Source organism: Narcine bancroftii, chromosome 2 (assembly GCF_036971445.1).
Source record: "Narcine bancroftii isolate sNarBan1 chromosome 2, sNarBan1.hap1, whole genome shotgun sequence".
Lineage (NCBI taxonomy): Eukaryota > Metazoa > Chordata > Chondrichthyes > Torpediniformes > Narcinidae > Narcine > Narcine bancroftii.
Window position 1 is genome coordinate 189,112,849 of NC_091470.1, and position 17,393 is coordinate 189,130,241.

General features: G+C 46.6%; 1 protein-coding gene across 1 annotated transcript in view; it reads right to left on the bottom strand.

Moving 5' to 3' along the window:
• The window catches only part of LOC138754812 (complement C3-like), a 54,765-nt gene that overhangs the window by 1,331 nt on the left and 36,041 nt on the right, over nucleotides 1–17,393 (bottom strand). Inside the window, exons 10-15 of the mRNA XM_069919656.1 lie at nucleotides 13,161–13,355; nucleotides 11,213–11,359; nucleotides 9,602–9,728; nucleotides 8,075–8,125; nucleotides 3,541–3,637; nucleotides 2,223–2,290 (exon numbers count right to left, since the gene is read on the bottom strand). Coding sequence (XP_069775757.1) covers nucleotides 2,223–2,290; nucleotides 3,541–3,637; nucleotides 8,075–8,125; nucleotides 9,602–9,728; nucleotides 11,213–11,359; nucleotides 13,161–13,355 — 685 coding nt within the window. The remainder of the gene's footprint in view (nucleotides 1–2,222; nucleotides 2,291–3,540; nucleotides 3,638–8,074; nucleotides 8,126–9,601; nucleotides 9,729–11,212; nucleotides 11,360–13,160; nucleotides 13,356–17,393) is intronic.

The following is a 17,393-nucleotide window of genomic DNA, read 5'->3' on the forward strand; positions in this document are numbered from 1 at the left end:
TCATTGAATGGGCCTCCTCCACCTCACCTAAATGCAGCTACAATGTGGGACATGACAACCATCAGGCTCGTGACCTTCCTCTAAATTGGGTGACTGGGTCCATTAATGGGGGGATTGCATTCAGGAGTTGCGAGGTAATGTTGAAGCTCTATAAATTTCTAGTTAGATTACACTTGGAATATTGTGTTTTCCCCAGTACAGGAAGGATGTAGATGTTTTAGAGAGGGCGCAGAGAAGATTCAAGAGGATGTTGGTTGGATTGGAGAATGAGTCGTATGGAGCAAGGTTGACAGAGCTATTCCCTCCTTGGAGCAAAGATGTGATGGAAAAGAAGTCTACAACATTATGAGAGGCAGAGATAAGGTGGACAGCCAGCACATTTTTCCCAGGATGGGAGTAGCAAACACCTATACAAAGTGAGACCACGCTTAGAGTACTGTATTCAGTTCTGCTCACCTCCTTACAGGAAGGACATGGAAACTTTGGAGAGGGTGCAGAGGAGATTGACCAGGATGTCACCTGGATTGGAGAACATGTCTTATGAGGCAAGGTTAACCAAGCTGGGGCTTTTCTCTTTGGAGTGGAGAAGGATGAGAGGTGAGTGAATAGAGTTCTACAAGATTACGGGAGCCATGGAATGCTGCAGCACAGAAACAGGCCATTCGGCCCTTCTAGTTTGTGCCAAACTCTTATTCTGCCCAGTCCCACTGACCTGTACCCAGTCCATATCCCACCCACCCATGTACCTGTCCAAGGTTTTCTTAAATATGAAAATTCCCCATTTCAGTTGGCAGCCCATTCCACACTCTCACCACTCTCTGTGCGAAGAATTTCACCCTCATGTTCCCCCTAAACTCTCCTTAACCCATGTCCTCTGGTTTGTATCTCACCTACCCTCAGTGGAAAAAGCTGACCTACATTTACTCTGTCTATTCCCCCTCATCATTTTAAATACCTCGATCAAATTCTTCTCCCCTCTGGGGAAAAATTCCCTAACCTGTTTATCCTTTCTCTGTAACTCAGTGTTAAAACCTTGTGTGTTTGATTCGTAGTTAATTTTGTGTCTATCCCTTGAATAAATTATTGTTTATAGTGTTACCATAGTGACTATGACATCATATGTCATAATGTCCAAGCAGATCGAGAGCTTGCACCTCATTTTTCGAAGAATCATGAAGTAGGCTCAAGGGCCAAGGCACTGTCCTGGTATTTCTTGTCACACCGAAAGGGTGCCCCACTGGCTAAGGTTTTGAACATCTCCACCCACTTTTGATGCAGGTCCAAGTCATCGCATAAGATTGTGTGTTTGTTAACACAGTCATTGAAGGGAAAGTTCTCATTGTGCACGTTAATGGCGCCCGACACCATGCGGTTCATCAATCGGGCCATTTATGATAAGCAATGTTCATCTTTATGAAAATCTCAATGCAAAGTTATGCAAAATGTTTATCTGTTTTATCAACAAATTAAAGCTGCAACTACAAAGTTTGGTTTATTGGGTCAATAAGATAGTAATTTGGAATATCGTCTTCACATTTCCTTTTAGACGACACTTTTTGAAATCAGGAAATTCTGGAACTTGCGAAGTGTCGGCTACACTCAGTTCCTGAAGACGAGGCAACATCCTGGTAAATCTTCTCTGCCCTTTTTCAAACTGCATGATATCTTGCCTGTAGTTCGGTGACCAAAACTGCACACAATACTCCAAATGTCTGATACAACCTCACCATGACTTCCCAACTCCTGTACTCGAGACTTTGATTATTCGTGTGACCTTTACATGGTACATTTGGGGTCCTGTTGCGTGTGCACCGTGCTCCAGGGAGGTGCTGTTTTGTTGGGTTGTATATGTACAATCAAATGATAATAAACTTGAACTTGATTGTCCATCCATTAGGAGGATGGAGGCTTCCCACAGTCCCAACCACCCCCCCCCCCCCACCCCATCTCATTCCGTCTGCTCTGGACCACCCTGGAATTTAAACTGGGCATGTCGGAGATCTTTCCCCAAATGCAAAGGATCACGTGCCCACAAACTCCCAGTGTCTCTTCCAGAACTCGAAATATACTGGGGTTGTCGGTCAATTGGATGTAATTAGGTGGCATAAGCTTGTGGGCTGAGAGGGCCTGTTACCTCGCTGTGTGCCTAAATCAAATAAAAATTAAAATCCTAGTCTCTTGCAGTCATCAAAAGCAAACGTTAGATCCAAAACAATTCTTACCCCTTTCTTCCGAAACACTAAATGCAGAAATTTCCCACAGGTTTGGCAGAGCGATATTGGATGTTAACCTACAGGAAGAGAGAAACACGTTGGATCCTCCAGTAAATTTCACACATATTTCACCCAGGCATTGAGCCCCAAGTTTCCACTTTGCCATTTTTCGATACGAGGACCAGAGTTGCGCCAATAGACAGGTCCACAGCTGCCTCCTGAAGAGTGTTTCTGATCTGTCGGACAGGAGTTTGGGGATCATTCTTCATTATGATGAGAATTCTTCTGGCATCAGTGGTGGACGCCTTCCTTGGGATACCAGTCCCTTGCAATTCCCGAGCTCACTTTGATGATTTTGGTAATCTCAAGGTTTTGGTGATGGCAGGGGTGCAGTGCAAATTTGTTTAGGTGCTGGAGCTCACTAAAAACAGCGACTAAGGAGGTCTCGTGAGGCCTAGCCCTGGTGGTCGCCATGTGGTATAATTGACAGCGAGCTGTAGGACTACAAAGTGGGACGACCGGTCGAGGAAGGACCGGGCATGCCCAGGATGGAAAGCGGGCACGCATCCCTGCCAGAGCGGCTCCAGCTGAGTGAGGGATGATGGGTAATGAAGGTTGGCACTGAGACACCGCCGCCGCCCCTGAGCGGGTCCTTGAGGTGCCTGAGCTATGCTCTGGTGAACTCCGGCAACACTGCACCCTGCTGGACAACTGCTTTTATGGTTCTTCTTTTACAGCCTCATTATGGCTTCTTTGCATTTCATTGGAACAACTCAGAAAAATGGCAACTACAGACTCCAAAGGTGATCAGAACAAGCTGAGCTCTCTTATACCTGCACCAATGAAGCAATTAAACATACCAGAGTACTCACAAACATCCGTGAAGTGAAATGTCCAATGCGTTATGGTCCTCTGGAGTGAGGAGACTATGTATAAAAAGTGCGATAAATTCTACATGGTCTATCCAAAATGTATTCTAATAAAATCTTGAATAAACTCTGAAATGTGCACTGTAATTAAATGTGAATTGTTTAATTAACAAATTTAACACTGTTGAGCACAGGGGCCCATAAAGGGAAAAGGTGTCTTTGTCCCGAATATTACACAGCACTCAAGTTCAAGAAGGGGGGGAAGCCAGGAGAACACGACCCAGTTCTCTTTGAGGGGATTAGTGAAGAACCTCAAATCCATGGACGTCAGCAGTACGTGCCATACTTGGGGTAGTGATATAGCTCAGAAACTACATGGCAAGTGGAAATTCTGAGGTCGTTGTATACACGGGTTGGTCTTTTACGGCAAACAGATGCACTTCAACATCCCATCATACCTGTAGGTGTTAGTTCCTGTGGTTTTCTGTATCACCCACATCCATGCCGATCTATGCAAGGGCTCTATAGTATGAATCGTCTTGGTAACCTCAAGGTCTACAGACAGGGAGGCAAACACAAGTGTCATGGGTCCCAGAATGAGGGGCAGATGACCCATTCCAAATGCCCTGCAGAGCTCTGGAAACACAGCTCCCCTTACACCAAGGTCGTGTGAAATATTAATGCACAAGCACATTGAATGAACAAATGGATTGTCTTATTGCTCGGAGTACAGTCAGAAGCTTTGTTTTGCCTGATCTGCAGGCAGGTCAACTGATTCAGGAGCTAACAAATAAGTGGACCAGCTGAGGGTAAAAGGCATGTTAAGGGAGTCCACCGTGGTTTATTTTAAAACCCAGCGATCGTGGTGGTGGGGGGGGGCGGTCTGCGCCCAAGATGGCAGCGTCTCCGTTTGGGGAAACTACGAGGGGCTGCAGACTCTGAGGGAGCAGCAGAGGATGCAGCCTAACCAGATGGTGACTGTGGCTGCGGGCCCACGAGGGTCTCAGTGGCTGCGGGGACCACCCAGACGGCAGGCCTCTTGAAGTCAGGAGTGCTGGAGATCGGCTCGTGGGAGCCAGGTGTTGGAGCCAGGGTTTGAGATGGCGCTGAGGACAAGAAGGGCCTTGGGCGAAGAAAGCTTCCTGATCGGGGTCAGAGGTTTGGGGTCTGGAGCTCGGGCGGCCCATGGATCGAGCAGGTGTTCGTGTGGCTGCAGAGGCTGCGGGAGCGCTGGAGATTAATCCACGGACACTCGGTGACCCTGAAGGGACTCTCTTAGCTTCTCTTTCTCTCTCTTACTGTATGGTGAGCCGGGTGACACTAATGGTGACTCTTTGCCTCCCTTATGGCAGTAGAAGGCAATTTCATGCAATATTACATGCTCTGTACTATTACACGACAATATAACCATATAACCATTTACAGCACAGAAACAGGCCAGTTCGGTCCTACTTGTCTGTGCCGAACATGTTCTCCCACCTAGTCCCACTGACTCCCATTCAGCCCATAACCCTCCACACCTCTCCCATCCAAGTACCTATCCAACCTTTCCTTGAATATTAACATTGATCTCACTTCTACCACATCTGCTGGAAGTTCATTCCACACCCCCACCATCCTCTGCATACAGAAATTCCCCCTCATGTTCCCCTCAACTTTTCCCCTTTTACTTTCAACCCATGTTTGAATCTCCCCCTCTCCCAGTGGATAAAGCCTGTCTGCATGGACTCTATCTATCCCCCTTATAATTTTGAATACCTCTATCAAATCACCCCTCAATCTTCTATGCTCCAGGGAATAAAGTCCTAGCTCGCTCAACCGTTCCCTATAACTCAAACCCTGAAACCCCGGCAATGTTCTTGTAAATCTCCTCTGCTCTCTCTCTATACTGTTTATATCCTTCCTTTAATTTGGCGACCAAAACTGCACACAATATTCTAAATTTGGCCTCACCATTGCCTTATACAATTTCAACATAACATCCCAACTCCTGTGTTCTATACTCTGATTTATGAAAGCCAACATGCTAAATGCCTTCTTCACCACCCTATCTACATGTGATTCAACTTTCAGGGAATTATGTACCATGACTCCTAAATCCCTTTGTTCCACTGCACTCCTCAATAGTCATGTAACATGCATGTCCTATTTTGATTAGTCCTACCAAAATGTGGCACCTCATATTTATCAGTATTAAACTCCATCTGCCATCTTTCAGCCCACTCTTCTCACTGTCCTATATCACCCTGTAAGGGCAGGGAATGGAAAAATGTACTGGAACAGAGCGCAAGAAACACAGTTATAAAAGCAATCATCTTTTATAGATTAGAGGACAATTCAAGAATGTGGTAAGAGAAGCAAGGAAGTTGCCCCTGAATCTTGAGATACTCATTCAGAAGGTGCTGTGTGGAATTTGCATGCTCACCTCATCAACACATCCATGAGACCCTGGGCTTCTAAGTGAATGGGGAGGGAAGAGAGGTTGAATCATTGGACAGCGTGGATGTGAGTGAGGGGCAGGATATAACATGATTGAAGTGGAGAGATGGCAAATCAAGTGGTTGCCCGCCTAGGCTTCACAGATGTCACTGCGTGGTACTTTCACCCTTTCCAATGTGGACAACTGGCCCAAATTCTCCCTAATCGGTCCACGAGAAGAGAGAGCCATCCCTTCACACATTCGTCCCAAATTAGGCCTCAATTAACGACATTCACTGGGAGTGCTGTGTAAATAGGGCTCAAGGAAATGATAGAAGACCCTTTCGATCCACTGCTCAGTATCTTCAGTGAAACACAGAAGTCTGCAGACGCTGTGGTTGTAGTAAAAACACCCAGTAAATGCTAGAGTGTGACAGAGTATTTAGAGGTGGTTTGGGAGGAATTGCTAGAGCAGCTTGCATACACACATTTTAAAACCCAGAATTTTTGCAGGACTTTTGCAGAATGCTGTTTGCAGGAGGCAACCAAGTATTGACAGCAGCTTGCCTGGGAGAGCATGTGATCTTTGCAGGCAGAGGCAGAACAGTTTTGCTCTCAGAGAGAGAGGGTGTGAAACAGAGAGAGGAGACAGAAATCAGTTCCAGAGGGACAAGCTGGCAAACTTAGGAAGGCTGCCTAGTCAAAGAAGAAGGCTGGCGGTCTGAAAGGTGACCTGAAAGAAAGAGGATCATCTGGAAAACCATGAAGGGGGCAAGTTTCGACAGCAAGACTGATTGAGAAGGAATCAGTTGCGGATGTCCTGAAAAAGGAACCTTCCTGAGTGATAACCATTTGCCTGTTAAGCACCAAAGATTGAACTTTGTTAATGCTAACTTCTGTGCACAGTACAAGAATTGCCTGCAACCAGTGAGATTGGACTGTGATCCAAATAATTTTTCTAATCTTAAAACACAACTGCGCTTAGTATTAGAGGGGGGATTAAGTAGGTTAGGTAAGTTGATAGTTATGTTAAAGTTTAATTCTGTTTTGTTGTTCAAATATAATTAAAAATATAATTAAAAACTACTTTTGTTTAAGTAACCCTGTGTTGTGATGCATATCTAATACTGCTGGTGTTTGGGGTCTTCTGGACTACGTAACAGGAGGAACTCACAGCATCCACAGTCGGTCACTCTCCCTCTATCTCCTTTCACAGAGCCAAAATCAATTCTCACCTTTCCTGTTAACACAACGAATTAACACCTTTCGTCTGTTGGTCTGGATTCCTCCCCTCCCTTTCTCTCCCCAGCCTTTATCCAGTCACCCGCCTGCTATTTGCTTACACTTTGAAGAAACATGGGTGACATATCTTCACCTCTCATGGACGCTGTGAGACCGGCTGAATTCCTCCAGCGTTCACTGCACATTTTAACACAGAATCTTTTACGGGTTTTTAGACTGCAGGCATGTAACATCACAATCAAGGAATTTTGCCATTCTGCAGGCAAAAAGGAACGTTCCTAAAAAGGAACGAGCAGGAATTTGGAGTCACCACAATTTATCCTTCAGGACCCCGGCTATCTTTTGGGGGGAAGCCTGCGACATTAATCGTCCTGGAAAAATTTATTGTCGGTCATCCACTTTACTGCACAGCCAACCCCCGGGGCTATTGCACTCAGGTACTTGCAGTCTAAAAAGATGCCCACTCAGGTACTTGCAGTCTAAAAAGACGCCCGGTGTGTAAGGCCACAGGGGACAGTAACTATGTTAATTTTTTTCTGCGATTTCCCAGGTCTAAAAACCCACAACCATCAGGAAGGAGGCACAGGAGCATCAAAACCAGGATGGCCAGGCTGGGGAATAGCTCAATCCCACAGGCTGCAACACTGATAGACAGCATCCTGGAACCAAGCAAATATCCCAAAATATTGATTTATATTTAATTTGATTATTTATGTGATTTTGAAATTTAGATGTATAGCACGGTAACAGGCCTTTCCTGTCTATGAGCCCAATTTACACCCAATTAACCTACAAACTCCTGGCACGTTTTGAATGGTGGGACAAAAACGGATCTCCCAGAGGAAACCCACATAGACACGGGAAGACCAGACAGCACTGGATTTGAGCTTGAGACGCTGATGCTGGTAACAACTTTGCGCTGACCACTACGCTAAGCGTGATGCCCACTGTGTGTGAACGAGCGTGCACCATGGTCTGGAGAAGTGCGGTTTCATCGGGTTGTCCAGGTGATGTTGGTGCCTGGCCATTGCCGGACCACAGAAAATGCCGGAAAACGGGGAATCCCCCCCTATGTGAACATATCAAAGGAAAAGCAGAGCTTAAAACAGGAAATAATACTGTGGGGTGGCACGGTTAGTGTAGTTATTAGCTCCACGTCTTTACAGCCCCAGTGATTGGGATGTTAATACAAACTCCTTACAGACAGTGGGGCATTTGAACCCCTTCCCCGATTTCAGGCGCTGTAAAGGCGTTGCGCTCACCGCTACGCCAACCATGCCGCCCACGGGAAAGGAAAAGGGAATTGAAATGAGTTAATAAACGTGAACTTGCCGTCTCTGAAAGGCAATAGTGGGCTTCTCTGCCACGGAACTGTTGTCTCCTCTGCAAGAAAACGAGTCGACTCGATTAGCTTGTGGTGGCCAGCCGCCTCGCCGAGGGCTGAGGCTTGAATTGTTCAGCGCATCTCACCGAGCTGATCCCTGACCACAACACATGGGGTAACCCTTCCTTCCCGCCCTCCGACCCCTCCTCCACATCCCCCACCTCTCCCCCACACCTACAATGGAAATCCACAAATCACACCTAAAAGGTTCGAGATATGGAACAGAATAAAATTCACCACTCAATGAAGTTTCCTAACCTCAGGGAGCCGGGGTGGGGGGGGGGGGTGTGGAAGAAAAGCCTGAGCAACACCCCCAGGAGCGGGAAGAGGGCAGACGCTGGGATCTGGAGCAACAAACATTCGCCTGAAGAACTCAGCAGGTCAACCAGCATCCATCATCCATAGGAGAGAAAGAGCGGCCGACATTTTGCAAAGGGTCCAACATCAAGAATAATCCCTTTCACTGTGGTGGTGGGGGGGAACCACACCATTGAATCTTACCAAATGCTGAAAGGCCTGAATAGAATAGACATGGAGAGGGTGTCTCCATTGCATCACTGGGGGCGGATGGGGGTGGTGCGGACCGCACCAGGTGACACCATCAGAGGAGGTAACACCAAAATGACTGTCTATAAAATTTTTGTGCAGGGTTTCAGCAGAAAAATTTCTTATTTTTTATAAAAACATCCCTGTTCATATAACAACAAAAACATTTTTCATCAGCCCAGCTTACGTGTATCAATACATCTACGAGGCTAAAACTTGACGGTCATTTACTTTCCAAACCTTCTAATGGGCACTGGTCAGAGCTGCTGTTATGACCCAATGTCAGCGATGCTTTGATTCACGTGATTTAGTCTGTGCGTGAAAACAAGCAAGCGCTGTTCTTTTTGTTGTTGCCGGGGTTTTTACAGTTGCTGCTTTTGTCATATTTTCTGGTGTTTTAGCAGCAATATTGTGGGAATTAGTATTTGTGAACTGATATCAGTAACTTTTTTGAGAATGATATGGTAATTTAAAGGTGTCATTTTAATTTTGCTGGTTGTTTATCTCATTACTGTCTCCATTAGTTCAGTGATTTAATCAGAATATAAAATCGTCCCTTTAGAAAAGAGATGAGGAGGAATCATATTACCCAGTGGCGGAGCAGGGTGGGGGTTAATCTGTAGAATTTGCGGACAGCTGTGGAGGCCAAGTCTCTAGGGATATTTATGGTAGGGATAGATATGTTTTTGATCAGGGTTATGGGGAGAAGGCAGGAGAATGGGGTTGTAAAGGATTGTAAATCAGTCAATGGCCTAATTCCGCTCTGATCCCTTCATCGCCTGTGGTCGATCAGCACGGGGAACCCGGATCCCTCTGTTCCCCCCCCCCCCCAATGCTCCAGATTCTCGTGACGTTTATAGGATCTGTTTTTGTTCCCTGCCAAAGTGGAGAGGCATTGCCATTTCCTATGGGAGGGTTTGCTTGCCTACCGCTCAGGGCCGAGGACACCAGCAGATCGGAGATGAGGCGCAGGCCAGCATCCTCGAACACCCCGGTGGCGTCCCGACCCCCACCGTAAGAGGTCCCAAAATCATACATGTCCATCCTGTAAAAGACCTGCGGAGTCGGAGGAAGAGGCGTGGTCAAGTCGCGGCCTTGGATCAAGTTCTTGCCCATCCATGCCCCCTCACCCAGGCACTGCAGCAGCAGCCACTGCCTCCTGCGATGAGTGTCACCTCCTACTTACAGCCCCTGGCAGCACTCACAAGAGTCACAACCCCCCCCTTGCCTGTACCAACCAAAATGTCACACCCATATCACTCCCACCTGCCTTCCTTTGACCCATATCCCTCTCATTCATCCTAACCGTTGCCCTCTAAACCCATCCTGTCCCAGACTCTTGCAAATTTCTATAGGTGCACCGGGGAGAGCATTCTGACTGGTTGCATCACTGTCTGATGTGGAGGTACAGAGAAGATTTATCAGGATGCTGCCTGCATGTGTCTTACGAGGCAAAGTTAGCGCAGGATAGGAGCAGGCGAGTTGTGAACTTGGCCAGTGCCATCACGGGCACCGGACCACTTTGTCAAGGACATCGGCAAGAGGTAGTGTCTTAAGAAAGCAGCCTCTATCCTCAAGGGCCCACAGCACCCAGGACCTGCCCTCTTTACTCTGCTACCATCGGGAAGGAGGTTACAGGAGCCTGAAAACGAGTGTATAGTGGTACAGAAACAACTTCTTCCCCTCCGCCATCAGATTTCTGAATGGGCACTTTTCTCATCTTTTGCACTAACATTTATTTTTTAAAATGTCATTTATAGCAATTTTTGCACCTGTTATGCCACCGGGAAACAGCAAATTACATGATATATCCATGACAATAAATTTTGATTCAAATTCTGATCCATCCAAATGACCCACCCACCCTGGCCCCACATCCCTTTAAACCCATCCTATCGTTGAACCCATCCAAATGTCCCACCCACACTGGTCCCACCAGTTTGCATTTTCCCCATATCCCTCTCAACCCATCCTATCCATGGATACATCCATATGCTTTTTGAACATTGTAAAGTACTTGCCCCAACCCCCTCCTCTGGCAGCCCATTTTATGCACTCACCACTTTCTGTGCAATAAAAGATACCCCTCAGATTCCTGTTAAATGTCCTCCTGAGCTTCTGTAAGGAGTTTGTACGCTCTCCCTATGTCTGCGTGGGTTTTCCCCAGGGGCTCTGGTTTCCTCCCATTGTTCGAAAAAGTACCAGGGTGTAGGTTAATGGTATACAAATGGGTCAAAAGGGTCTGGTACTGTGCTGTATGTCTAAATTTTAAAAAATAAATTAAATTAAATTATTTTTCTGCATATGACCCACAATCATGAGGGTTTGGTCACCCCTGCATTGGACCATTGGGGAAATGGGTATAATGTGGACCGATCGCCACCTCAGTGACCTCTACATGGAAGCGGAGGAACCCAAAAGATCAGGCCCAAGAATCATGACCCTTCCACCTCCCTCAATCTCTCAGGAGAACTTCCGAGAAGAATCAAAGGATGTGGAGGTGGGGTCTCAACTGTGACGGCATCATAGAGCTCGCTCACCTGCTGATAGATCCCCATGTCCAGGCCGGCTTTGGCCAACTGCTGGTTCTCCACCCGCACGTGGACACTCGCTGTATCCTCAGTGAAAACAGACAGGAGGTAGTCCTTGCTGCTGTTGTCCGGCACCAGGTTGGGCAATATCTGGAACTGCAAATGGAGATGATTGTGGGCTTCAGGAGGACGAAGGTCGACCGCTCTCTGCGACACGTCAATGGTTCCGGCGGGGAGAGAGCAGGGAGCACAAAGTTCCTTGGCGTGTGCATAATAGATGACCTAACCTGGGCCAACAACACCTTGTTAGTCAGGAATGCATCCGAAGGAGGTTCAGTAGGGCAAGGCCACCGGCCCCCATCATTTTACAGGTGCGCAATTGAGAGTGCCCTGTCTGACTATATCATTGTGTGGGATGGTAGCTACGAAGCAACAGATTGGAAGTCTATATGGACCGTGCTGGCCGGCTGCATCATGGCGTGGGCACATTTGATGCAGAGAAGTGGATCAGAGGTCAAATCTGGAATACTGTCCTTTACTCGTCTTTCTCTGATGCCAGGCATTATCTGACGATCTTTCTGTCTTACGGCAGACTAAAGGAAACTTTGTGTAACATCACACCTGTTTCATTAACCATATAACAATTACAGCTCGGAAACAGGCCACAAAGGCCCTTCTTGTCTGTGCCGAAACACTTCAAGTCCCATTGACCTGCACTCTGCCCGTAACCCTCCATACCTTTTACATCCATAAACCTATCCACATTTTTCTTAAAAGATAATATTGAACCTGCCTCCACTGGAAGTTCGTTCCACACAGACCCCGCTCTCTGAGTAAAGAAGCTTCCCCTTGTGGTACACCTAAATTTTTGCCCCCTAACTCTCAGCTCATGTCCTCTAGTTTGAATCTCCCCTATCCTCAATAGAAAAAGTATATGGACATCTTCTCTATCTATCCCCCTCAACATTTTAAAGACCTCTATCAAATCCCCCCTCAGCCTTCTACATTCCAAGGAATAAAGACCTAACTTGTTTAATCTTTTCTCTATAACTTAGGTGCTGAAACTCAGGTTTCATTCTGGTGAATCTTCTCTTTTCTCTCTCTATGTTGTTCACATCCTTCCTATAATGTGGTGACCAGAACTGAACACAATATTCCAAATATGGCCTCTCCAATGCCTTGTCCAATTTTAACATGACCTCCCAACTCTTCTACTCTGATTTATAAAGGCTTTCTTCACTACCCTATCCACCTGAGATTCCACTTTCAGGGAACTGTGGACCATTATTCCTAGATGTCTCTGTTCAATTGCATTCTTTAACACCCTCCCATTCACCACATATGACCTATTTGGATCCGTCCTCCCAAAATGTAGCACCTCACAATTGTCAGCATTAAACTCCATTTGCCAACTTTCAGCCCACTCTTCTAACTTGCCCAAATCTCTCTGCAAGATTTGAAAACCATCCTCACTGTCCACAATGCCACCGATCTTAGTACCATCTGCAGACTTACTAGTCCAATTTACCACCCCATTGTCTAGATCATTCTGGAATGTTTGGAAACGTTTAACTTGTGCTGTTCCCTAATGCACCACTGTTAAATGTGTCAAAAGAAAGTTTTACATATTCTACAAAAAAAGCATTTGATAGCTGTTTGTAGTCACCTTTTATCATCTGTCTTTCACCAAGATGAAACTGAAATGTAACATTGATCGAAACTGTTTTTTTAGACAATAAAGTATTCTGCAACATTTGGAAACATGGCAATAAAAGAACCTTGAATTCATGGAGGGCCGTCAGTGTATGGGGACCCTGTCGCCAACCTTGAATCAGTGTATAGGGACCCCACTGCCGATCTTGAGTCAGTGTATAGTAACCCCATTGCCAACTTTGAGTCAGTGTACAGGGACCCCGCCGCCAACCTTGAGTCAGTGTATAGGAACCCCACCACCAACCTTGAGGTCGCACAAGTTCTCCACTTCCAAACGCACCGCGTCCGAAACCAGCCTTGGTTCGCCATTGATCTCTGCGAGGTAATACGCGACGATGCGGAAATAGGGCACCATGCTCTGCGTGACGTTGACCATGATCTTTGTGCTGGCGGTCCTCGGGACTCTCTCATAGTGCAGCAATTTACCCTTGGTCAGTAGCTGGGAAGAAAAGCCGCTTCAGATTGGAGAACAGGGACAGGAAATAGGTAGAAAGGGGATCTCTGTACAATGTGAAGAGGGGGGGGGTTTAGGAGGGGAAGTCAGGAGTAGGTTCCTTTACATGGAGAGCTGTGGGTGGCTGGAATGCCTTGCTGGGGGTGGGGGTGGAGGTTGGAACATTAGGGGCATTTAAGAGACTCTTAGACACGATGAAATAAAAATAGAGGGTTAAGGGGCGGGGGGGGTTTAGTATTTTTTTTCAGAAGGGATATATGGGTCAGCACAACCTCGAGGGCCGAAGGGCCTGTACTGTGCTGTATTATATTATGTTCAAAAAGTCCTGGACTTTCCTGAGGTCCCTAGTACCTCGCAAGGGAGGTGGAGGCCATTCAGCACATCGAGTCTGTTCTGGCACTCAGACCATTCCCAGGAATTTATCCACACTTCCACCGGTCTTGATCTCCCTTGACACAAACCATCTCCTCCCTCCATTCTCCACCTCTCATCTCCTGCTTTTGCCAACAAACCCCCCCCCCCCAACTGCTCCCCCATCTTTCGTTTGCTTGCTGCCTGCATTCTTTCGTACCTTGACAAAGGCCTCAAGCCCGAAAATTCCCTGATGTGTATTTTTACTTTTGTTACATAATGGACATTGCTGGGGTTTCTCCAGTATTTTGTGTTTTTACATAGCTTCACTTGCCAGGAAGGTGCAAGGCTACGACCACCCTCATGCCAACCTTCCACAGGAGCTCTATCGAGAGCGCCCTGGCCGGCTGCATTGTCGTGTGGCAAAAGCACACTGAAACGCTGGACGAACTCAGTTGGTCACGCAGCACCCGTGGGAGATAAAGACGTATTACCAATGTTTCGGGCCTGAACCACAGTGTGGGTGTGGTTGCTGCAGAGAAATGGATCGGAAGTCAATCCATAGGACCGTAAGAGCAGCAGAGAAGATCGCTGGAGACTCCCTGCCCCCCCCCACCCCCCCCCATTAATGTGATCGACTCCGATCGTTGTCTGGAGGGGGCAACACAAAATCATAGAAGACCCCTTCCATCCCGCACATGACATATCCTGTCAGGGAAGAGATACAGGAGGATCAGAGCCAGCACCACCAGGCTGAGGAACACGGGCAGTGAGAATGCTGAACGACCAAAGGAACTGCTTACACCGCTCTCATATTCATGGAAGAATATTTATTTATATCTGAATACTTATCCTGCATGTGTACTGTCTGTCTGTATCTGTGTGATGTCTGGTTGTGTGTCTGTGTGTTTTGCACCAAGGACCAAAGAACGCTGCTTCATCGGGTTGTGCTTGTATAATCGGATGACAGTAAACTCAACTTTCACAAGGGCACACCTAGGACTGTCCCATCTGGCTGCTTCATTGCACTTAGCAAAACACTAATTCAGTACCAGCAACCGGGGCTCAAATCTGAGGTTGTACGTTCTCCCCGGCTCTGGGTTTCCTCCGGGTCTCTGGTGCGGTGATATGTAATTACACCACTAGGTCACCAGGGGTTTATTAAAGCTGTCTTATTCTCGCACTGCTGGTGTGGTTATTGTCAGTACAATTTAATAAACTAATATGTACACTAAGAGGTCTTGTCTCTCTGCAAGATGAACCTGGAAGGCTAGACTGTGGCTCTGGACTGCTTTATATACAAGGTCACCAGGAGACCCCTGGTGACCTAGTGGTGTAATTACATATCACCACATCTGGTTTCCTCCCATCCTTCAAAAGCATGTGGGGTTCGTAGTTTTATTTCGGAGGCACAGGCCAGAAGGGCCCTGCCGCAGTGCTGTGTGTCTAAATTTAAAAAAAAATGCCTGCCAAGCAACAGACCGAAGTCAATACAGAGGATCATCAAAATGGTTGAGAAGACCACCAGGGGCACCCTTTCTATAAACAACATTCACTGGGATTGTTGCTTAAATAGGGTGCAATGAATGAGCGAATGCCCTTGACATCCACCACACAGGATCTTTGACCCGCTGCCATCAGGAATGAAGGATGGGAGCATCAAAACCAAGACAGCCAGGCTCCTTCCCTCAGGCTGAGATTTGAACCCTGTAACCTTGGGACTTATTCCGGAATATTTCATGTAATTTAGAGATACAGTACGCCCCTTCCATCCCACGCCATCCAAATACTCCCATGCAACCAATTAACCTACAAACCACATCGTTTCTGGAGGGTGGGAGGAAAGCGTAGTGCCTGGGGTACAAATTCAGACATGAGGAGAATGTATTCCATACATACAAGGTTTTATCCCAGATCACTGGCCATTTAATATCTTCAGGTGTATATGTGATTATTATGTACTGAGTGTGTACGTGTGTGAACCGTGGTCCGGAGAAACACTGTTCCATACAGTTAGATGATGATCAACTTGTACTTGATTCGAGTAAGATAGAATTCTTTGACTATCTCCTACTTGGGCACATTATTTATTACTGATTTTTTTCTCTGTTTTGCACAGTCAGTTTCTTTAAATATATTTATTTATTTAGCACGGTAACAGGTCATTTCGGCCCACGAGCCCGTGTCAATCTTACCCCTAATTAACCTACATCATCCCCCCCAGTTCATTTCAAATGGTGGGAGGAAATCAGACTCCCCATGCAGAAGCAGGGAGAACATGCAAACTCCTTGCTGACAGTGCGGGGTTTCCCAATCGCTGGCACTGTAACAGCGTTGAGCTAACCGCTACACCAAGCAGGCCACGTCTTTATTTGCCTTTTTATCTTTTGTAAATGCACCTTTTATTTTTCCCCCTGAGTGCAGTTTACAGTTTCTGATAACTGCCTGGCCCAAAGGAAAAAGAATTTCAGGACTGTGTGTGATGACATATTTTGAATTCAATTTTTTAAATAATAATTAAACTTCCAGCAGGGTAACCATTCCTTCTGGCGCATGAGCCCAATTAACCTACACCCAACCCCCCCCCCCGTATGTTTTTGAACAGTGGGAGGAATCCGGAGCACCCGGAGGAAACCCACACTGACGCAGGGAGAACGTGCAAACTCCTTATAGACAGCATCTGATTCAAACCTGAGTCAATGGCGCTGCTTGTTAAATGTTACTCTAAAAGTGCTTCACAGATATGCCCTGTTGATAACTTTGAACTGTTACGAGATCCTGTTTTGGTAAAATGGGATTTGCACTGCAAGGGATAGTATAGACAGGATGGACTGAATGGTCACTGTTAACATTTAACAGTTCATACAAGCACAACCCAAGTCACAGCCTAGTGATAATTCGATGCGTTGGAAGAGCTGAGGGAAGGTTTGTCACGGTCTGTTCCCAAATTCGATATATTTATAAAAGACACTATGATTCTGCAAAGGGAGAATCATTCTGGCCGCTGGAGAGAAAATAGCTTGTTGAAGCTGCTCTTGTTGTCCAGCCATTTTTTGTGGAATTCAGAGCAAAGTGTGCTCTGTGAATGACTGGGCCTTTTCGGGGGATCGACCCTGTGCCAGGAGGGTCTCTTTGGGAAGCAAAGTCCTTCATTTTGATTGTGACTAACAGCGGAGGGCACTTGGAGAAATGGCTTCATTTGAAGTGTGACTCGCAGTGAAGTTACTTGGAGAGACCGGAGCCAGGGTCTTGGCAGCTTCGTGTAGGCCGCCCAGTTTGAGTCTCGCCTACAAAAGGACCAGTAGTGCTGTGACCACAGCTCGTGTGGACAGACATTTCCTCAAATGGAACGCAAGGAGAACTCATGAGTCTGTAGCAGCCACAACTGGAGTCTTCGCATCAGTTCAATGTTAATCCTGGGCATCAAATTCGAAAGGGCTACACTTCAAGACTGAATTTGAAAGACTGAACTTTGAAGTAACTTTCGGCCTGGACTGTAATGGTCTGGGTTCATCACACACACACACACACACACACACACACACACACACACACACACACACACACACACACACACATACACACACACACACACACATACACACACACACACACACACACACACACATACACACACACACATACACACACACATACACACACACACATACA